General features: G+C 39.2%; 1 protein-coding gene across 2 annotated transcripts in view; it reads right to left on the bottom strand.

The window, feature by feature from the left end:
* Positions 1–1,759: 1,759 nt before the first annotated feature.
* Positions 1,760–24,657, bottom strand: part of SCAMP1 (secretory carrier membrane protein 1) — a 130,653-nt gene continuing 107,755 nt past the window's right edge. For both annotated transcript variants that reach the window (XM_065940059.1, XM_065940058.1), the window contains one exon: positions 1,760–4,584. In XM_065940059.1, the coding sequence (XP_065796131.1) occupies positions 4,420–4,584 (165 nt within the window). In that variant the 3' untranslated portion in view covers positions 1,760–4,419. The remainder of the gene's footprint in view (positions 4,585–24,657) is intronic.

Below are 24,657 nucleotides of genomic sequence, written 5' to 3'. Positions count from 1 at the left end.
AATTACTGGCCCACAAAATTTTTAAAGAGTTCTGCAGGAATTCTAGGACAGGAATTCTAAGATTAAGGCTAAGTACTATAAAACAAAGAGTTAACTAAAATGTGCACGCTATGGTTCTACAAATTCAACTGTTTAAATGTACAGAAGGTAAGAGTCAACATAGGAAACACTATAAGGCAGAAGAGGATTAATGACTTTCTCTCTCCAGTAAAGATAAAATGGGTTTCAGTGGCAGAAGAATTTTAACTACACCATCAGCCATGCCAACTCCAGAAAGTTATGAGCTGAAAAATAAATCAAGATTTGGATAATCTTAAAATTTAACACTCACTGCACTGTTACATGCTGGCTCCTATGTCCCTTGCCATTTGAAAACATAAACAGTGGTGATGAAAATTCTCTAAGTTGAAAGCTTTGTCTTATCAAAACCACAGTTAAACTGTAAATATGAAGCCCACAAGAAGGGTAAGAACACGAGAGGGGAGCCTTTCCCTATTTTGCTTCTAATCAAGGATATCTATTGTATTTATCTAGGATAGATTAGTGGCAACATCTGGCTGGCTTGGAAATTTTCTACAGATCCCTTTCTATCTTTCTATAGACTGTGATAAATCTTAAAGTTTAAAAATATCCATCCTTACAAAAAGCATACTGTTGTATAAAATGTACCCTAAAATTCTAGTAGAAATACTTCACTTTCCATAATATTTAACCACTGAGTTACAACCTTTTAGTTTAATAAACAAGAATTAGAAACAATTCTAGTGTTTTAAAACATACAATTCTACTCTAAATAAATTTATACTATGGTACTTGAAAAATCTATCAAAGTACAGATTTTTAAACATCCTCAATTATTTTTACATTAACCGCTTTTATTTCACCTCTAAAATTCTTAATCTCAAGGAATCAGTAAATTCCTTTAAACATTTAGCTTAAGGAAAAAATGGAAGAAGATACAGTGAAATGGTGAGTGACAGCACAGTAATTCTAATAAGGGAAAATTGCACAAAAAATGTAACAGATTCTGTACGTAAACAGTTAATGTAGATTTTTACCAATAAAAATGCAAAATTAGGTGCTAATGCCAGTGTTTTCAGAAAAAGATAAAGCAATAACTATAAAAAGCATTATATACTACAAATGATTTACAGAAACAACTAAAACATAATTAAACATAAACTCCCTCTAAAATGCAAACCATACATTGTATCAACATGATTTACAATGAAAATCCAAAGTCACTTTTAGGTAACACTCAGAAAACTGAAAATGCTGTTCCTATTTTAATTTAACATGAATTTCTCAAATAAGATTCACCATGAGCACTTTTTTAGACTATGTTTTTTATGTCCTCTTTAGATAACCAAATGAAAAATCTAACAATACACAAACTGGTACTTTCATCAGTACATAAAACAACAACAGGTAGTGAGGTTAGGAAACAGAAAACAGGTTCGATCGAATCAATACAATACTAGTATAGAGGCATCCATGTTAACCCACAAGCAAAGGTCTGAACCACAAAACAGGTTTTCTGTTTTGAATCTAGCTTCTAGTCTGTGTATTTTGACCTTAAAGTGGTCAAACTATTTAACTAGTGAATCTCATGTTCCACTACCTACAAAAGTCTAAAGCAACAGAAAAACTGTCATGTCGTTTTTAAAAATCAAATGTGGTATTTCTATATACATTGACCCTCTGTATAATTACTGCCTCTGAGGTAATAATATAGTATTTAAAATTACACAAACAAACATCCAGTAAACAGCATTTTATTTTATGACACTGTGTTAATACAATAAATATACAAAACTTCCAAACCACTGGAAACATGCAACATTAGAGGGACAGATGGAGGGCATTTATATAGAACCATGACAATCACCATAATGGCAGCTCAATATTACTCGTTGACAAAATATACAAACATCCTTAGATAAATAATCCAAGTTCCAAATTAAAAACCACTGAGCAATGATTTTCCAGTGTTCAAACTTTTGTTTGAAATAAAATAGCCAAAACAATACTACAAACTGAAAACTGATGTGGTTCCTTACAATGTGAAGACCATTTCATGATTGTGATACTGGGTAATGCTAATATTAAATATAAAACACTAACAAATGCCAATCTTTTACTGAGTGCAAATGTGACTATTTGCTAATAATTGTTAAGAGAATAGAGATTATAAGAATTAAAAACCCCTCTACTTTATCAAACTGTTAAGCAATGCCATCATTTTAATGCACATTTATGTTTTTAAAAAACATTTTTCTCTTTATTAAGCTTGTATTAACCCAAATAACTGGAATTTAAAACAACACTTCCGCCATCCAAACAAAAAAATGTACTGTTGGTTGTAATTATTCTTTGCTACTTAGCAATAGAGGATTTCTACAGAACAGAGAGAAGCATTCATAATTCTTGAAGAAAAGTACTGATATCTCAGTATTCTTCAAAAGTCTCTATGATAAAGTTTTCATCTGTAGTTTAAGGAGAAACGAAAGGAACTTGAAAGATAATGACAGACATAAGTGCTTTTGTTGTATTTTGTGGTTAATGTTTTGAATATTTGCAAAATCCACACTCAACAAAGCATACTGATGAAACATTTTTCAGTAAGATTATAGGCTCTAAAAAACTTGAATGGGCTTATTTGGTTGAGAAAGTAGGTAGAGATTATCACTGATCAGAAATATTCATAAAAACAGCTTTAAATTCATACTCTGAATCCTATTTTCATCAAATAAAAGAAATATCTTCCAAGTATATTATTTCAACAAAGTCCCAAATAAATCAAACGTAAACACCATCTGGATGAATCTGAGTTATATCTAGCATCACACAAAGCTTCTTTCATAAATAGGAGAATTTACCATCCTACCCCTAGGATGAAACTCATTTTAACTCCAAATTTGGGGGGAAGAATAAAAATGATTTAACCATTTACACCCAGCTGATTTTTAAGTATCAATTAATATAATCCAACAGACTACCCTTCCTTAAAATCAAATTGAATAAAACATACTCATTATTCTGCAATCTGAGGTTTGCTAATGACTTCCAAAACAACAGTAACATGACTTTACAAGTGTCTTTGAGGCATTTAATCAGTTATTTAAAATGATTCAAAGTTTCAATCCAAGTATACTATAAGAATGAAGTCCTGTGCTGCATAGTAACAATTTAACATGATTATGTCTGTAATTAATGCAATCAGTTATATCTGTATTTTCTCACTTGGTTCAAGTTAAATTTTATTTTTTCTATTGCTACAGATTTTAGTGTGTTCAGTGAGTCTCAAAAATTCAAAGACTGAGGTGCATTAGGGATTCAAGTATAGTGAAGTACCAGGGTCTTTTTATTTTTAATGCCAACTGGACATGAGAGGCTAAAAGAAAAATACCTTAAATACTGTTATGTTCTCTTAGGACATGGAGTTAGGCTAGACTTTAACACCTCTGTTAAAAATTACACAAGCATACCCCAAAAGAGAACTGCCAAACACAATCTCAGTTCAATTAAAAAGAGTAGCCACACGAATATACCAAAGTTCCAAACAGTAATATTTTACTATGGCATGAATACTGAAAATTAAAAACAAAAAGGTATTATCATCACTACATCCTATTCCACCAATTATCTACTTTTTTTTGGATAATGCACTGCATATTATATTATACCCTCATATTACATCCCAGTACATTTTTATTTAAAAGAAAGTATTACAGAAAATCATTTCTATGATTCTATAAACAACTCCCCAATCCTACAACCATAAGCAGTGCATAACCCAAAATACTAATTCTTTTAAGAAAAATGGTATCCATGCAAGATCAGAGATTGATTATCAAAATATCAACTACTCTAAAAAAAGAAAATAAAAAGATAAAATTTACATTATCTGCTTTGAAATGCACACAGGCTCTTCACTGGTGACTGAAACTGCTAAAAAGCAAGCCAATTTAAAAGTCCCTAAGTCTCTGATGTCCTATTTCTTTCAATATAAATAAGGAAAAGGAATGAAGCATTGCTTTCCTGCTCAAATGTGTAATTTTTATGTCTAAGATTCTTGAAAGGAGGACTGCAGCAAGTACTAAGTGCATTTTTCAGTAAGTGCCATGTTAATGTCAGTGTGGCACCACTGAAATCATCCGCGGAATATTCATCCCCCAAAAAACATGGAGAATATTTACTTTGTATGTACTATTTTTTCTGCAAGGGGCACTGAACTATTGAGAAACTGTCAGGTAAATAATAAGACGAGGAAGTTTTTCTGGTTTTAGCCCATGCACAAGATATTAGGAAATATACGTGCTGTGTGTACTCTGTGTTTGGGAAAAAAAAATTTATAGAATACAGTAACTAGAGAAAAAGGTACAATCAAAAGGTAACAGTGCATTGTCGGAAGACTCTCTAAATTTGGTTACCCTTGAACGCATTCTGAGCTGCACTGCTTGCTGCAGTTGAAGCTGCATTTGCGGCTGCAGTCTGGACAGTTTTGTTGGACATCACACCTGTTGCAAACTCTTGTTGGGCCTTCTCAAAACTAGCACCTGTTGTGCGATACAGTCCATGTACCTAGGGAGGCACAGAAAAGTGGGAGAAGATGAGTGGTAATCTCACATGTTCATTATCAACAGCTCTCCAGTTAGTCTCAACATGACTCAGAGATACAAAGACTAGATGCGAGGCAGGCAGGATTCCTAAGATCAAGGACATCAGCCCCCACACTGGAACACAACACTGCATATAAATATTTTCTTAAAACAGACTTTTCCTTTTCATCTGCAATGCAGAAGAGATAATCATGCCTATGCCAAACCAAGAATAATTTAAAAGCAGCTTAACCAAAAGCAAAAAGCTATGCTTTCCAATGTACCAAGTTAAGATATTTACAGCCTTAAAATGACTGGTTTAAACATAACAAATCCCTTAGGATATATAGTAGAAATAGCAAATAGATTCAAGGCATTACATCTGATAGAGTACCTGAAGAACTATAGATGGAGGTTCGTAACATTGTACAGCAGGCAATGAAGAAAACCATCCCCAAGAAAAAGAAATTAAAAAGGCAAGTGGTTGTCTGAGAAGGCCTTACAAACAGCTATGAGAAGAAGAGAAGCGAAACGCAAAAGACAAAAGGAAAGGTATACACTTCCGAATGCAAAGTTCCAAAGAACAGCAAGGAGAGATAAGAAAGTCGTCCTAAGTCAACAATGCAAAGAAATAGAGGAAAACAACAGAATGGGAAAGACTAGAGACCTCTTCAAGAAAATTAGAGATACCAAGGGAACTTTTCATGCAAAGATGGGCACAATAAAGGACAGAAATGATACTAACAAAAGCAGAAATTATTAAGAAGAGGTGGAAAGAATACACAGAAGAACTATATGAAAAAGATCTTAATGACCCAGATAACCATGATGGTGTGATCACTGACCTAGAGCCAGACATCTTGGAATGTGAAGTCAATTGGGCCTTAGAAAGCATTACTACGAACAAAGCTAGTGGAGGTGACGGAATTCCAGTTGAGCTGTTTCAAAATCCTAAAAGATGATGCTGTGAAAGTGTTGCACTCAAGATGCCAGTTAATTTGGAAAACTCAGCAATGGCCACAGGACTGGAAAAGGTCAGTTTTTATTTCAATACCAAAGAAGGGCAATGTCAAAGAATGTTCAAACTACTGCACCATTGCACTCATTTCACATGCTAGCAAGGTCATGCTCAAAATCCTTCAAGTTCAGTTCAGTTGCTCAGTCGTGTCCAAGTCTTTGCAACCCCACGGATTGCAGCATGCCAGGCCTCCCTGTCCATCACCAACTCCCGGAGTTTACTCAAACTCATGTCCACTGAGTCAGCGATACCATCCAACCATCTCATCCTCTGTCATCTCATTCTCCTCCTGCCTTCAATCTTTCCCAGCATCAGGGTCTTTTCCAATGAGTCCGTTCTTTGCATCACGTGGCCAAAATATTGGAGTTTCAGCTTCAGCATCAGTTCTTCCGATGAATATTCAGGACTGAGTTCTTATAGGATGGACTGGTTGGATCTCCTTGCTGTCCAAGGGACTCTCAAGAGTCTTCTCCAACACCACAGTTCAAAAGCATCAATTCTTCGGCACTCAACTTTCTTTATAGTTCAACTCTCACTTCCATACATGACTACTGGAAAAACCATAGCTTTGACTAGACAGACCTTTGCTGGCAAAAAGCAGAGTGATCACACCATCTCTGCTTTTTAATAAGATGTCAAGGTTGGTCATAACTTTTCTTGCAAGGAGCAAGGATCTTTTAATTTCACGGCTGCAGTCACCATCTGCAGTGAGTTTGGAGCCCCCAAAAATAAAGTCTCTCACTGTTTTCACTGTTTCCCCATCTATTTGCCATAAAGTGATGGGGCCAGGTGCCATGATCTTAGTTTTCTGAATGTTGAGATTTAAGCCAGCTTTCTCGCTCTCCTCTTTCACTTTCATCAAGAGGCTCTTTAGTTCCTCTCTTCCTGCCATAAGGGTAGTGTCATCTGCATATCTAAGGTTATTGATATTTCTCCCAGCAATCTTGATTCCAGCTTGTGCTTCATCCAGTCTGGCATTTCTCATGATGTACTCTGTATATAAGCTAAATAAGCAGGATGACAATATACAGACTTGACATACTCCTTTCCAGATTTGGAACCAGTCTGTTGTTCCATGTCCAGTTCTAACTGTTGCTTCTTGACCAGCATACAGATTTCACAGGAGGCACCTCAGGTGGTCTGGTATTCCCATCTCCTGAAGAGTTTTCCACAGGCTGCGGTGATCCACACGGTCAAACACTTTGGCATAGATAATAAAGCAGAAGTAGATGTTTTTCTGGAATTCTAGCTTTTTCAGTGATCCAACTGATGCTGGCAATTAGATCTCTGGTTCCTCTGCCTTTTCTAAATCCAGCTTGAACATCTGGAAGTTCATGGTTCATGCACTGTTGAAGCCTGGCTTGGAGAATTTTGAGCATTACTTTGCTAGCGTGTGAGAAGAGTGCAATTGTGCACTCGTCATTTGAGCATTCTTTGGCACTGCCTTTCTTAGGGAATGGAGTGAAAACTGACCTTTTCCAGTCCTGTGGCCATTGCTGAGTTTTCCAAATTTACTGGCGTCTTGAGTGCAACACTTTCACAGCATCATCTTCTAGGATTTGAAACAACTCAACTGGAATTCCGTCACCTCCACTAGCTTTGTTCGTAGTAATGCTTCCTAAGGCCCAATTGACTTCACATTCCAAGATGTCTGGCTCTAGGTCAGTGATCACGCCATCATGGTTATCTGGGTCATTAAGATCTTTTTCATATAGTTCTTCTGTGTATTCTTTCCACCTCTTCTTAATATCTTCTGCTTTTGTTAGTATCATTTCTGTCCTTTATTGTGCCCATCTTTGCATGGAAAGTTCCCTTGGTATCTCTAATTTTCTTGAAGAGATCTCTAGTCTTTCCCATTCTGTTGTTTTCCTCTATTTCTTCACACTGATCACTTGAGGAAGGCTTTCTTATCTCTCCTTGCTATTCTTTGGAACTCTACATTCAATGTGGTATATCTTTCTTTTTCTCCTTTGCCTTTTGCTTCTCTTCTTTTCACAGCTATTTGTAAGGCCTCCTCAGACAGCCATTTACCTTTTTGCATTTCTTTTTCTTGGGAATGGTCTTGATCACTGCCTCCTGAACAATGTCACAAACTTCTGTCCATAGTTCTTCAGGCACTCTGTCTATCAGATCTAATCCCTTGAATCTATTTATCAATTCACTGTAAAGTTGGGATTTGATTTAGGTCATACCTGAATGGTCTAGTGGTTTTCCCTACTTTCTTCAATTTAAGTCTGAATCTGACAATAAGGAGTTCATGATCTGAGCCAAGTCAGCTCCCGGACTGTTTTTGTTCACTGTATAGAGCTTCTCCATCTTTGGCTGCAAAGAATATAATCAATCTGATTTTGGTATTAACCATCTGGTGATGTCCACATGTAAAGTCTTCTCTTGTGTTGTTGGAACAGGGTGTTTGTTATGACCACTGTGATCTTGGCAAAACTCTGCTAGCCTTTGCTCTGTTTCATTCTGTACTCTAAGGCCAAATTTGCCAATTACTCCAGGCATTTCTTGACTTCCTACTTTTGCATTCCAGTCCCCTATAATGAAAAGGACATCTTTTTTGGGTGTTAGTTCTAGAAAATCTTGTAGATCGTCATAGAACCATTCAACATCAGCTTCTTCAGCATTACTGGTCGGGGCATAGACTTGGATTACTTTGAATCTGAATGGTTTGCCTTGGAAACGAATTGAGATCATTCTGTCATTTTTGAGACTGCATCCAAGTACTGCATTTCAGACTCTTTTGTTGACTATGATGGTTACTCCACTTCTTCTAAGGGATTCTTGCCCACAGTAGTAGATATACTGGTCATCTGAGTTAATTTCACCCATTCCAGTCCATTTTAGTTTGCTGATTCCTAAAATGTCTACGTTCACTCTTGCCATCTCCTGTCTGACCACTTCCAATTTACCTTGATTCATGGACCTAACATTCCAGGTGCCTATGCGATATTGCTCTTTACAGCATTGGACTTTACTTCCATCACCACACATCCACAACCAGGTTGTGTTGTTTTTGCTTTGGCTCCGTCTCTTCATTCTTTTTGGAGTGATTTCTGTACTGATCTCCAGTTGCATATTGGGCACCTACCAACCTGTGGAGTTCATCTTTAAGTATCCTATCTTTTTGCCTTTTTATACTGTTCATGCGGTTCTCAAGGCAAGAATACTGAAGTGGTTTGCCATTCCCTTCTCCAGTGGACCACATTTTGTCAGAAATCTCCACCATGACCCATCCGTCTTGGGTGGCCCTAAACGGCATGGCTCATAGTTTCATTGAGTTAGACAAGGCTGTTGTCCATGTGATCAGACTGGTTAGTTTTCCATGACTGTGTTTTTCAGTCTGTCTGCTGTGAAACTGCATTCAGAACCAAACCCCATACTCACCAGAGGCTGAAGGCTCAGAAGGCTCACACATACCTTGTGTGCGCCAGGACCCAGAGACCCCACAGAGACTGAGACAGAACTGTGTTTGGGAGTCTCCTGAGGAGGTGCGGGCCAGCGGTGGACTGCTGTGGGGGCGGGGGCTCTGGGTGCAGCAGACCTGGGTGTGGCATAAGCCCTCCTGGAGAAGGTCACCATTAACCCACCACAGAGCCACCGGAATTTAGAGAACTGGGGAAACAGACTCTTGGAGGGCACAAACACAACCCTGTGTGCACCAGGACCCAGGAGAAAGGAGCAGTGACCCCACGAGAGACTGACCTAGACTTGCCCGTGAGGGTCCAGGAGTCTCCGGCGGAGGCGTGGGTTGGTGATGGCCTGCTGCAGGGTTGGGGGCACTGAGGATAGCAGTGTGTGCCTGGGGCCTTTTGAAGGAGGTTATCTTCATTACCTCCACCATAGTTTGGCTTCAGGTCAAGTAACAGGGAAGGAACACAGCCCCTCCCTTCAACAGAAAACTGATTAAAGATTTACTGAGCATGGCCCCACCCATCAGAAAAGACCCAGTTTCCCACTCAGTCAGTCACTCCCATCAGGAAGCTTCCATAAGCCTCTTATCCTTCTCCATTAGAGGGCAGACAGACTGAAAACCACAATCACAGAAAACTAATCAATCCTTCAAGTTAGGCTTCAACAGTACATGAACTGAAAACTTCCAGATGTACAAGCTGGATTTAGAAAAGGGAGAGGAACCAGAGATCAAATTGCCAACATTTGTTGGATAATAGAAAAAGCAAGAGAATTCCAGAAAAACATCTACTTCTGCTTTAGTGACTACAGTAAAGCCTCTGACTGTATGGAATGTAACAAACTGTGAAAAATTCTTTGAGAGATTGGAATACCAGACAACATTACCTGCCTCCTGGGAAAACTAAATGCAGATCAAGAAGCAACAGTTAAAATCAAACATGGAACAACAGACTGGTTCAAAATTAGAAAATAAGTGTGTCAAGGCTATATACTGTCAGCCCATTTATTTAACTTATATGCAGAGTACATCATGCGAAATGCCGGGCTGGATGAATCACAAGCTGAAATCAAGATTGTCAGGAGAAATATCAATAACCTCAGACATGCGGATGACACCACTCTTATGGCAGAAACTGAAGAGGAACTAAAGAGTCTCTTAGTGAGGATGAAAGAGGAGAGTGAAAATGCTGGCTTAAAATTCAATATTCAAAAAACTAAGATCATGGCATCCAGTTCCATCACTTCATGGCAAATAGATGGGGAAACAATGGAAACAGTGACAGACTATACTTTCTTGGGCTCCAAAATCCCTGTGGACTGTGACTGTAGCCATAAAATTCAAAGACGCTCACTCCTTGGAAGCAAAGTTAAGACAAACCTAGATAAAAAGCAGAGACAATACTTCGCCAGCAAAGGTATATACAGTCAAAGCTATGGTTTTTCCAGTAGTCATGTACAGATGTGCAAGTTGGACCATAAAGAAGGCTGAGCACTGAAGAACTGATGTTTCTGAACTATGGTATCGGAGAAAACTCTTGAGAGTCCCTTAGACTGCAAGGAGATTCAACCAGTCCATCCTAAAGGAACTCAGTCCTGAATATTCACTGGAAAGACTGATGCTGAAGCTGAAGCTTCAGTACTTTGGCCACATGATGCAAAGAACTGACTCAATGAAAAAGACCCTGATGCTGGGAAAGATTGAAGGTGGGAGATGAAGGGGACAACAGAGGATGAGATGGTTGGACGGCATCACTGACTCAATGGACATGAGTTTGAGCTAACTCCAGGAGATAGGGAAGGACAAGGAAGTCTGGCATGCTGCAGTCCATGAGGTCACAAAGAGTCAGATACGACTGAGCAACTGAACAACAAAAAATATAACAAGAGACATTCTGACTTAAATACATTAAGTTACTACCCTAGACAATGCCAAGAAAATAATACCTTACCTATTTCTATGTTGGCTACACATACACCACTGACCCAATATATCAAATTGTATCATTTTATCATTTAATGGTACCACGCAATGTGTATATCCTTAAAGATACTTCTGCTATTCACTCTGTACACTATTTAACATTTTGTGTATAGTCAGGTCTTAAAGGATTTAAGAAGAAATACTGAGAACTACCTGTCCATACTGATTCATCACTCAAATCTTAAGATTCTTACAAGCAGGGTTCAAAAATACTCTATTAGCATCTCTTTCTAAGATGCATAAACTATGAAGCACATCAATTCACAACATCAGCCACTCAATCTAATACAAATTTGAGAAAGGAAATAACAACAAAACATATTAAGACAAATATTTATTTATTACATGCCTACAAAGTTGGGGGGAAGAAAGATGAGACAGAAAAGTGAACTTGTAATTACACTGCCTTGTGATTAAGACCTAAATTAGAAGCCTGACTAGAATGTCATCAAAGCAGGTTTGGAGGATGGGGGCAATGCACCCAAGTCAGCCCCTTCTCCAAGCTCAAATACACAGGAACTGGTAATTGTGGATAAGTGCAGAGTGAGGGAAAGAAGGAGTCAAATACTTTCAAGTTAAGCTTAGATACTGAGAAATCATTTCAACAGAATAGAGAGGATAGGTTGTTTTAGTAGGGGGAGCAGACACTGAGTTCTAAGCATTCATCCATTGCACAAATGTTTATTGAATACCTACTATAAGACTGCCATGGCAGACAGGTGAAAAGTTGGTTGGAAGCTAGACAGAAATGGACTAGAGACAGGGACTTGGAAACCAATGGCACATAAATGGTACCCGCAACTCTGACATCATCTAACTGTGCATGATGAGAACACATAAAGCAGAAACAAAAGAAAATCAAGTACCAAAGCCTGTTAAGGCACCTATATTTAAGACATACTCATAACAAGAAGAAATGATTAACAGAGGAATGAGGAAAACCAGGGATCTTTTCACAGATGCCAAGGGAAGAAAGCAGTCAGGGAATGCAGAGCTGTTAGGAGAATAAAGGGGTAAAAGCCCCCAGTTCTTCTGATACAGTAGTGGAAGCAAATGCCATATTACTATGGATCAAAGTACTAAAAGGTCAGGGAGAAAAAGCACTGACAAATACCTACATGTTGAATCTTAAAATTCTTTTAGTACCAAGGCAGTATCATAAATATGGCACTATTTTTATCCCTTTCCAAACCAAGTTTTTTTATAAAAAATAAATGTACAGCTAAATTACTACACCTATGTTCAAGAAATTTATCTCATGAGTACATATAATTACAAACTATAAATTAAATGTATTACAGAAATCTAATAAACCTTTTTTACTTATCTGTCTTTCCGCTTTCCCTTGCCCACCCCCCCCTCAATTTATGGGCATGTAATTAACAAACATTTGCTCTAACTTGTTTATTCCTTTTTCAGATTTATTTTAAATTGAGTGGCTGATATTATATCCTAGTGGACTTTATGGTTTAATTACTTAAAATGTAACTAAAGCCCCACAGAGCAGAGAGGGAAAACAGAGGTAGGACTAGCACGTCGCAATGATCTCTATCTGTACAGACCCAGAGCGCCACCTAGAGGGAAAGCAGTACCTATGCATCAGTGCACAATGCTCAAGTGCTGCATTTAGTCCAGGATATCCATGTGAAAGCGGTGCTTCTTCATTTCAGCGTCCCAGCAAGATGATGGGCTACTTACACGGTTCAACATCTCAAAAAGCTTACCATTTCCCTGTTATGGTTCAGTGATACCTACTAATAATAGACTCCTTAAGAAATCGGGAATACAGTTTTAAGGTAAGGCAATGTAATTAAAAACAGAAACTGAACAACTGAAATACTTGCTGTTTCTCCTGCTTGAGATCTGCACTAACCTACATATTTAGTCCTAGGAGTACCACAGAAAAGACACTAGATTTTATATCTACTGATTCCACTTCTTTCTACAGGGCTGGACACCACTCAAAACCTCAAGTTTACTTCTAATACAACAAAGAATACTTCCTATCTCTCAGAGTTTTCCTGAGGATCAAAGGAGAACATGCTAGACTAGTAAAACTCAAAATAAACTTTAAAATGTCTGCCAAAGTGTCACATTCACGCTAAGTCACTTCAGTTGTGTCTGACTCTTTTTGACCCTATGGACTGTAGCCTGCCAAGCTCCTCTCTCTGTTCATGGGATTCTCTGGAGTGGGTTGCCATGCCCTCCTCCAGGGGATCTTCCCAACCCAGGGATCAAACTCGTGTCTCTTATGTCTCCTACATTGGCAGGTGCATTCTTTACCACCAGTGCCGCCTGGGAAGTCCAGCATGTGAGACACAACTCCAGAAAGAATTCTGCATCCTTCATTTATCTTCAAAAATATCTTAGTGTACAATGTGGTTGAATTACACACAAAATATTATATACTGTGGAAATTTTAAAAATCATAGTACTTTATTTAAACAAAACAATCCACATGTATTATCTCCATTAAAGCTTCCAGAACACCATGTCAAGAAACTATCTTCTTAGGTGGCAGAGAAGGAAAATGCTGAGCTCATCTTCTCCCACAGGCAAACCCAACTTAGAGCTACTTACAGACCAACTATTAATGAGAAATACCTGAAGACTAGCAGAAAAGATCTACTAAAACTAAAGATATAAAGAAGGAAGCAAATGAAGATGGGTAATAGAGGCACAGATGCAGTACGGTCAAGGCCTAAAACCCTGGGTGGGTGACCTGTAAATGGGAGGATAATTAGAATCATAGAGATTCTCTCTGAGAAGTGAGGTGGTCAAGTCCCACACTGGGTTCCTGAACAGGGAAGGTGAGCCCCCAGAACATGTGGCTTTGGAGGCCAGCAAGCCGTGCTTTCTGAAGGGCCAGAGGGCTGGAGGAAACAGAGTTGTTGTTGTTTTCAGTCATTAAGCCGTGTCCGACTCTTTGCACCCCCATGGACTGCAGCACACCAGACTTCCCTGTCCTTCACTATCCTATCTTCTGGAATTTGCTCAAATTCAGGTCCACCAAATCACTGATGTTATCTAACTATCTCATCCTCTGTCACTCCCTTCTTCTTTTGCCTTCAATCTTTCCAAGCATCAGGGTCTTTTCAAATGAGTCAGCTCTTTGCATCAGGAGGCCAAGGTACTGGAGCTTCAGCTTCAGGATCAGTCATTCCAATGAATACGCAGGGTTGATTTCCTTTAGGATTGATTGGTTTGATTTCCTGGCTGTCCAAGGGACTCTCAAGAGTCTTCTCCAGCACCACAATTTGAAAGCATCAATTCTTCGGTGCTTAGCCTTCTTTATGGCTCAACTCTCACATGTATACATGACTACTGGAAAAACTCTGACTAAACGGACCTTTGTCAGCAAAGTAATGTCTCTGCTTTTTAATAAGCTGTCTAGGTTGGTCATAGTTTTTCTTCGAAGGAGTAAGCGTCTAAATTTCACAGCTGAAGTCACCATCTGCAGTGATTTTGGAGTTTAAGGAAACAAAATCTGTTACACCTTTCACTTTTCCCCCTTCTATCTGCCATGAAGTGATGGGACTGGATGCCATGATCTTAGTTTTCTGAATGTTGAATTTTAAGCCAGACTTTTCACTCTCCTCTATCATCCTTATTAAGAGGCTCTTTAGTTCCCATTCACTTTCTGCCTTTAGAGTAGTATCATCTGCGTATCTGAGGTTGTTGATAGCTCTCCCAGCAAAGAGACTTCGCTCTTAAAGGGCTCACAGAAGATGCCACCTGGTTTGAGACCCAGGGCAGCGGCAGTAATTTGAGAAAAGCCTGGGTGGGACCCACTTGGAGAGCCTCCTGGAGACACAGGAGGCAACGAGAACTCTCCTTGGGGACACAGATCCTGGTGGCAGCCAATTTGGGGAACTCGTGCCACCACAAGGACACTGTTAATAGGAAATGCCAGTTTGGAATCCTCCTTCTTGCTTATCAGGGCTGGGACCTGACCCCACCCACAACCTGTCAGCACCAGAACGAGGGCATCTCAGGCCAAGCTTCTAAGAGGTGGACACAGGCTAAGGCGACACCAGGCCAAAAGTCACAGACTCCTCTGAGCCCCCAGCTAACTCAGGACCCAGCTCCACAAACCACTGGTTGACATCAATCCCCAGATCTCCACAGCCATGCAGTCAAAGACCCCAGAACTTGAGTCCATCCTCCACTGGCACACCGCTAGCTCTGAGACCCCCTGTATCTGGCCCCATCCACGAACAGGCTGACTCTAGGCTTCGGATGCCCTTGTTCTGCAATCAAAGACCTAGGACCCACCTACATTCACCAGGGGGCCGGCACCAGCCCCAAGACTCCAACTCATGCAGCAAAGGGTAGTCACCAGGCCTGGGACTCCTTGGGCCCCAATCCTACCCCAAAGAGGGCCAACACCAGCTTCCAAACACGATGCACCTGGCAAACAGTTACGTCAGAAGCCAGCCCCGGCCACCAGAAGGCCATGGGATCTCGGACACCCAGCATACAAGCCAGCCACCATGACGCACAACTCTACCCAACAGAGGGCCAGCATGAGCCCCGGGACCCTTGGGGCTTTGTAATCAGCCACCACGGGACACAGCCTGGCCCACCAGTGGCTGACAGTCTCTACACAAGGCAAGGCAGAGCACCAACCAGCCTGGGGCCGGCACGTCTACCAGACTGCCCACAGCAGCCGGTATACAACAATGAAAGGGCCCATTGTTGGGCCAACCCCAGATCATATAGCTCTGGTGGTCAGAGGGGAGTGCACTGCTGGGACATGTAGGATGTTTCCTACATAACACCACTTCTCCAAGGTCAGGAAATGTAACAAACCTACCAAATATAGAGAAATGAAGATGGTATGGGGGAGACCGGGATGGGGAATTCGTGTAACTCTATGGCTGATTCATATCAATGTATGACAAAACCCACTGAACAATAAAAAAAAAAATAAAAAATAAAAAAATTTTAAAAAAAAAAGAAGAAGATGGTACATTAGCCAAAATGAGGTAATGGAGGAATATGTTTCAACAATATCATAAAACCGCAAAGGAAGAAATAAGTAAAGTGGAGAAAGGCAATCTGCACAAAAAATAATTTAAGGTAATGATCATAATAAAGAATGCAGGGCAGTGATAAGATTAACAAAGAGTTAGAAAATACAAAGATAATCAAACAGAGCTGGAAACACAGTAACTGAAATGAAAACTACACTACAAGGAATCAATTGTAGGTTAGATGATGAGGGTAGCAAATCAGAGAACATGAAGAGAGAGCAGTGGAATCACTCAAACTGAACAGAAAAAAAAAGAATTTTAAAAAATGAGGACAGTTAAAAGACCTTGAAATCAACATCAAACGTACTAACATTCACTTCATTGAGGTCCCTTTCACAGAAGGAAAAAAGGGGGGGGGGGGGGGGGCAGAGAACTCATGTGAAGACATAATAGCTGAAAACTTCCCTTCTCTGGGGAAGGAAACAGACATCTAGGTCAAGGAAGTACAGAGAGCCCCAAAGAGGACCAACCTAAAGAGGACTAGGAAGACACACCGTAATTAAAATAGCAAAAGTCAAGATAAAACAGAGTACTAAAAGCAGCAAGGGAAAAGAAACGAGTTACACACAAGGAAATTCCCTCATGGCCATCAGCTTACTTTTAAGAGAAACTACAGGGTGTAGGGAGTGGCACAACATATTTACAGTGATGAATGGGACAAATATGCAACAAGGACTGCTCCCCAAGGTTTTCCTCCCCATTTGAAGGAGAGACCAAAAGTCTTACAGGCACGCAAAAGCTAAAAGAATTCAACACCACAAAACCAGATTTATAAGAAATGTTAGAGACTTCTCAAAGCAGAAAAGGCCACTGCTAGAAATATGAAAATTACAAAAGGAAAAATCTCACTGGCAAAGACAAGCATAAAAGTAGTAAATTAACCACTTACACAGCCAGTAAAGCTTAAAAGCAGAAAAATTATCTATATCCACAATCATTAGCTAAGGAATACACGAAAGAAGATGTAAAATATGATGTAAATGTGATGGACTGGGAGAGTAAAATTTCAGAGTTGTTAAAATGTGTTCAAACTTACATAGACTGCTATATACAAACCTCATAATAACAACAAACCAAGTGTGTAATTGACACACACATGCAAAAGAGAAAGGAATTCAAACATAAACTAAAGACAGTCGTCAAATCACAAAGGAAGAGAGCAAAGGAAAGAAATAAAAGTAAACTACAAAAATTATTCAGAAAAACAATTAACACAATGCCAATAAGAACACACCTATCAGTAATTATTTTAAACATAAATAGACTAAATGGTCCAATCGAAAGACAGAGCAGCTGACTGAATAAAAAAATAAGACTCATATATATTCCGTCTACAAGAGATTCACTTTAGACCTAAAGTAACACACATGGACTGAAAGTGAGGAGATGGATAAAGGAATTCCTTGCAAAGAAAAGTGGAAAAGTTGGAGGAGCAATACTTGTATCAGACAGAACAGATGTTAAAACAAACAGTAACAAAAGACAAAAAAGGACATTACATAATCATCAAGAGTTCAATCCAGAAACAAATATAACAGTTGTAAATACATATGCACCCAACACAGGAGCCTAAATATGCAAAGTACATACAGCACTAACACACATAAAGAGAAATTTGGCATCAACCCAATACTAGGAGCAAACTTTTAACACCCTACTTACATCAATGGACAGAAAATCAATAAGGTAACACTGGCCTTAACACAATAGACCAAATGAAGTTAATAAATATATAGAAAGGATTCTATCCAAAGTAGCAGAATTACATTCTTTTCAAATGCACTAGGAACATTCTCCAGGATAGTACACATGTTAGGCTATAAAGCAAGTCACAATAAACTTAAGAAAGTTGGAATCATATCAAGCATCTTTTCTGACCACAATGCTGTAAGACTAGAACTACAAGGATAAAATGCAAAAAACCACAAACACATGGAGACTAAATAATATGCTCCCAAACAAACAATGGGTCACTGAAGAAATCAAAGAGGAAATTAAAAGAAACACTTGAAGAAATAGGAAACCACTATGATTCAAAATTTATAGGAAGCAGCAAAAGAAGTTTTGAAGAGTGAAACTTATAGTGATATAAGTCTTATAAGATATAAGAAAACTGGCAATATCAAGGGAATATTTCATGAAAGGATGGCACAATAAAGGGCAGAAAGAGTAAGGACCTAACAGAAGCAGAAGAGAATAAGAAGAGGTGGCAAGAATACACAAAAGAACTATACAAAAAAAAGGTCTTATTGACTCAGATAATCACAGTAGTGTGGTCACTCACCTAGAGCCAGATATCCTGGAATGCGAAGTCAAGAGGGCCTTAGGAAGCATTACTATGAACAAAGCTAGTGGAGGTGATGGAATTCCAGTTGAGCTATTTCAAATCCTAAAAGATGATGCTGTGAAAGTGCTGCACTCAATATGCCAGTAAATTTGGAAAACTCAGCAGTGGCCACAGGACTGGAAAAGGTCAGTTTTCATTCCAATCCCAAAGAAGGGCAATGCCAGAGAATGTATAAACTACCATACAGTTGCTCTCATTTCACATGTTAGCAAGGTCATGCTCAAAATCCTTCAAAATCCTTCAAGCTAGGCTTCAGCAGAATGTGAATTGAGAACTTCCAGATGTTCAAGCTGGATTTAGAAAAGGCAGAGGACCCAAAGATCAAGTTGCCAACATTCGTTGGATCATAGAAAAAGCAAGAGAATTCCAGAAAAACATCTACTTCTACGTTATTGATGACGCTAAAGTCTTTGAGTGTGTGGGTCACAATAAACTGGAAAATTCTTTAAGAAATGGGAATACCAGACCACCTTGTCTCCTGAGAAACCTGTAAGTGGCTCAAGAAGCAACAGTTAGAACAGGTCATGGTTCCAAACTGGGAAAGGAATATCACAAAGATATATATTTCACCCTGTTCATTTAACTTATATGCAGAGTTAAGTTCAGTTGCTCAGTCGTGTCTGACTCTTTGCAACCCCATGGTTTCCCTGTCCATCATCAGTCCCCGGAGCTTGCTCAAACTCATGTCCATCAAGTCGGTGATGCCACCCAACCAACTCATCCTTTGTCATCCCCTTCTCCTCCTGCCTTCAAACTTTCCCAGCATCAGGGTCTTTTCCAATGAGGCAATTCTTCGCATGAGGTGACCAAAGTACTGGAGCTTCAGCTTCAGCATCATACTTTCCAATGAATATTCAGGACTGATTTCCTTTAGGATGGACTGGCTGGATCTCCCTGAAGTCCAAGGGACTCTCAAGAGCCTTCTCCAACACCACAGTTCAAAAGCATCAATTCTTCAGTGCTCATATATGCACAGTACATCATGCAAAATACAAGGCTAGACGATTCACAGGATAAAATCAAGATTGCCGGGAGAAATATCAACAACCTCAGATATGCAGATATTACCACTCTAATGGCAGAAAGTGAAGAGGAACAAAAGAGCCTCTTGATGATAGTGAAAAGAGGCAAGTGAAAAACCCGGCTTGAAACTTAACATTCAAAAAACTAAGATCGTGGCATCCAGAACCAACACTTCGTGGCAAACAGATGGGGGGAAAAGTGGAAGCAGTGACAGATTTTATTTTCTTGGACTCTAAAATCACTGCAGATGGTGACTGCTATGGCAAACCTAGACAGCTTATTAGAAAGCAGAAACACCTCTTTGCTGACAAAGGTCCCTATAGTCAAAGCTATGATTTTTTCTGTAGTCAGGTACAGATGTGAGTTCGACCATAAGGAAGGCTGGGCACCCCAGAATTGATGCTTTCCAACTGTGGTGCTGGAGAAGGCTCTTGAGAGTCCCTTGGACTGCAAGGAGATCCAACCAGTCAACCGTAAAGGAGATGGACCCTGAATATTCATTGGAAGGACGGATGCTGAAGCTAAAGCTCTACAGCCACCTGATGCAGAGCTGACTCACTGAAAAAGACCCTGATACTGGGAAAAGCTGAAGGCAGAAGGAAAAGGGGGTGGCAGAGGATGAGATGGTTAGATCGCACCACTGACTCAATGGACATGAATTTGAGCTTACTCCAGGAGATAGTGGAGGACAGAGGAGCCTGGTGTGCTGCAGTCAATGGGGTCACAAAAAGTTGGCACAACTTAGTAACTGAACAACAAACAACAGAAAATAAAAGAGTACTTGCAAAAGAGACATTTTTGTATAAAAAAAAATTAAATGCTTTAAAAAATTTATTTTTTAAAGAAATGAAAATAACCTTTTCTAAAATTCTTTTGAAGTACAAAAAGTCATTATTAACAATCATTTTATTAATATGGATGAGGTATATTAACAATTGAAGAAATAACCATTCAAAACTAGGGCCCAAAGGAAATACAAATTATGTTTTATGTATTTATCTCTTCCACACTAAGTTATTCTAGCTTTTCTATCAATTAAAGTACAGGGGAAATTTTGTATTCCCTTAATATACAATCTCCTATGACTCATCCATTTGTTATTTGAACCATAACTAGTATTTAATTCTTTGACTAGTCTACTCTAAAAACATGAGCCTATAAAAAAAAATACTGCTCGGGAATAACCTAAAAGAAACTGTTCCCTTATCTATAAAGAGGTACAAGAGAAGATATTCTTGCATTTCAATTATTTTATATTAGATTAAAAGATGATACTAAGGGAAAACAAAGATACCATAGCGCTCACATCTGGCACTTGAGACACCACTGATTAGCTAACTCCAAATTATGTGAGACTTCAGAATGCCAACAAAAGTTATCAAAATTGTATTCATTGTCAATGAAATGAAAATATACCACAGATCACGGTTCAGCTGGTGCTGGAGACACAGAATAGCCTAATAAAAAGAAGTTAACTCTTCTAGAGCCAAAACAGTGTGCATAGATAACTTTTAGAGGGCATTAACTGCTTATGAAAAGCCTGACCCCTAGTGGTTATAAACTATGGCCACAGACCCCCTCAAAGGACTTTTTTCTTTTAAAAGATACAGTGTGGGGAATGCAGTCAATAATATACTGTTTTGTATCATGACAGATGGTAGACTTCTTGCGGTGATCATTTTGACACATACAGAAATACTGGATCACCATATTGTGCACCAGAAACGAACACGGTGTTGCAGGACAAGTATACTTCAAAAACAAACTCACTCATAGAAAAAGATACCAAATTTGAGGTTACACAGGTGGGGGGGGGGGGGTTAGGCGAAGGGGAAATGGATGATTCAATCCCCCCTTCAAAAGGTACCAATTTCAACTTATAACATATGTAAGTACTAGAGATGTAATATACAACATGGTAAGTATAATGAGCAGAAAAGGAGTACATCAAGGCTGTATATTGTCACCCTGCTTAGTTAACTTATATGCAGAGTACATCATGAGAGACGCTCAGCTGGAGGAAGCAAAAGCTGGAATTAAGATTACCGAGAGAAATACCAATAACCTCAGATATCAGATGACACCACCCTTATGGCAGAAAGTGAAGAACTAAAGAGTCTCTTGATGAAAGTGAAAGAGGAGAGTGAAAAAGTTGGCTTAAAGCTCAACATTCAGAAAACTAAGATCATGGCATCCAGTCCCATAACTTCATAGGAAATAGATGGGGAAACAGTGCAAACAGTGGCTGACTATTTTTTGGGGCTCCAAAATCACTACAGATGGTGACTGCAGCCATGAACTTAAAAGACGCTTACTCCTTGGAAGGAAAGTTATGACCAACCTAGGCAGCACATTAAAAGGCAGAGACATTACTTTGTCAACAAAGGTCCATCTAGTCAAAGCAGTTTTTCCAGTAGTCATGTATGGATGTGAGGGCTAGACTATAAAGAAAGCTGAGCGCCGAAGAATTGATGCTTTTGGACTGTGGTGTTGGAGAAGACTCTTGAGAGTCCCTTGGATTGCAAGGAGATCCAACCAGTCCATCCTAAAGGAGATCAGTCCTGGGTGTTCATTGGAAGGAATGATGTTGAAGCTGAAACTCCAAAACTTTGGCCACCTGATGCGAAGAGCTGACTCATTTCAAAAATCCCTGATGCTGGGAAAGATTGAAGGCAGGAGGAGAAGGGGACGACAGAGGATGAGATAGTTGGATGGCATCACCAACTCAATGGACATGGGTTTGGGCAAACTCCAGGACTTGGTGATAGACAGGGAGGCCTGGCGTGCTGTGGTCTATGGGGTCACAAAGAATCGGACACAACTGAGCGACTGAACTGAACTGTATATTATAGGTGAAAATTGTTAAGAATAAGTCCTAAGAGCTCTCATCACAAGGAAAAACCTTTTAAGTTTTTATTTTGTACCTATATAAGATGATGGATGTTTGCTATACTTATTAAATCATTTCATGATATATGTAAGTGTGCTGTACTATGCTTATACATATGCACATATATGTATATGTAAGTGTACAAACCATTATGCTGTACACCTTAAACTTACATAGAGGTGTATGTCATTTATATCTCAAGGAAACTAAAAGGGAAGGAAAAAACAGCCAAGTTCTGAGCAAGTATGGAAAAGGAAATAAAAAGAAAGGTGTTTTCATTGGATCTCAATGGCTAGTAAATTAAGAGAAATTCTTGCCATTACAAATAAGAAATCTGGCTCAAACTATATTTTAACATATATTATCTCCATTTATTATACTTCATAAAATCATGTCATTTAAATTCCTTATTTTACAAAGAATATGAAACTGAAACTAGGTCTTGAAAGAGTGCTTATAAGTCTTCGATTGACAGAGTAGCCCAGAGGTCAAGTATGCCATGCACAAAACTGAGACAAAGGAATGTATATGATGGACTGAAAGAAACGGCACAGCACACTTCAAATGGAGTAGAAACTCTAGATCCAGCAGAGCTGTGACAGGCCACCACCAGCCCTTCCACCACAACCACCACAGTCTCATTTCCCAGCATGAGGTTCACTTTCAAAAATCTTCAGAGCGCTGGGTTTGTTTGGGATGATTTTTTTAATGTATTAATATGGTAAGTATACAAAAAGTGGACTGAAGGAAGTGGGGTATAAGTTATTTGTAAAAACAATTTCTGGGTTAGCTGAGGTTGGAAATGGAAAAGACGACAGAAAGATGGAGCAGACACTAAGCCGATTTCTAAGAAAGTGACTAAGGAAGTCATGGAAGCACTGACATAAGTCTTAAAGGCAATCACATGAGAAAGTACTCAGGATCACTCACTCATAATTGGTACTTAATAGATTTTCTTTTTAAAACACTGCTTGAGATAAATTTTGCATACTATACAATTTAGCCTTGTAAAGTATACTATTCAATGGTTTTTAGTATATTCAGTGTTTTGAATATATGTGTCTATACATACAATCTAATTTTAGAACATTTTCATCACCTCCAAAAAAGAAATTCTATGACCGTTTGAGGGACAGGGAAGCCTGGCATGCTGCTGTTCGTGGGGTCACAAGGAGTCAGACACAACTTGGCGACTGAACAATAACTATTTGCAGTCACCCTCCAGCCCACCCCTAGACATTTCATGTAAATGGAATCATGCAATATGTGGTACCAACAAATGTTTCTTTGAAAATGGATCAGAACTTCTGGAAGGACTGCTAATTCTGAAAAAAGGATGAGTTTATGGTGCATCTGGAAAAGGTCAGTTTTCATTCCAATCCCAAAGAAAGGCAATCCCAAAGAATGCTCAAACTACCGTACAATTGCACTCATCTCACACGCTAGTAAAGTAATGCTCAAAATTCTCCAAGCCAGGCTTCAGCAATACGTGAACCATGAACTTCCAGATGTTCAAGCTGACTTTAGAAAAGGCAGAGGAACCAGAGATCAAATTGGCAACATCCACTGGTTTGTTGAAAAAGCAAGAGAGTTCCAGAAAAACACCTATTTCTGCTTTACTGACTATGCCAAAGCCTTTGACTGTGTGGATCACAATAAACTGTGGAAAATTCTGAAAGAGATGGAAATACCAGACCACCTGACCTGCCTCTTGAGCCACCTGTATGCAGGTCAGGAAGCAACAGTTAGAACTGGACATGGAACAACAGACTGGTTCCAAATAGGAAAAGGAGTACGTCAAGGCTGTATATATTGTCACCCTGTTTATTTAACTTATATGCAGAGTGCATCATGAGAAACACTGGGCTGGATGAAGCACAAGCTGGAATCAAGATTGCCAGGAGAAATATCAATAACCTCAGAAATGCAGATGACACCTTGTGGCAGAAAGTGAAGAACTAAAGAGCCTCTTGATGAAAGTGAAAGAGGAGAGTGAAAAAGTTGGCTTAAAGCTCAACATTCAGAAAACTAAGATCATGGCATTGAGTCCCATCACTTCATAGGAAATAGATGGGGAAACTGTGGAAACAGTGTCAGACTTTATTTTGGGGGGCTCCAAAATCACTGCAGATGGTGATTGCAGTCATGAAATTAAAAGACATTTACTCCTTGGAAGGAAAGTTATGACCAACCTAGACAGCATATTAAAAAGCAGAGACAATACTTTGCCAACAAAGGTCTATCTAGTCAAGGCTATGACTTTTCCAGTGGTCATGTACGGATGTGAGAGTTGGACTGTGAAGAAAGCTGAGCACCGAAAAATTGATGCTTTTGAACTGTGGTG

The sequence above is a fragment of the Muntiacus reevesi genome, chromosome 7 (genome assembly GCF_963930625.1).
Source record: "Muntiacus reevesi chromosome 7, mMunRee1.1, whole genome shotgun sequence".
Classification (NCBI taxonomy): Eukaryota; Metazoa; Chordata; class Mammalia; order Artiodactyla; family Cervidae; genus Muntiacus; species Muntiacus reevesi.
Note: the sequence above shows the minus strand (reverse complement) of the source record. Positions and strands in the feature narration are given on the sequence as shown.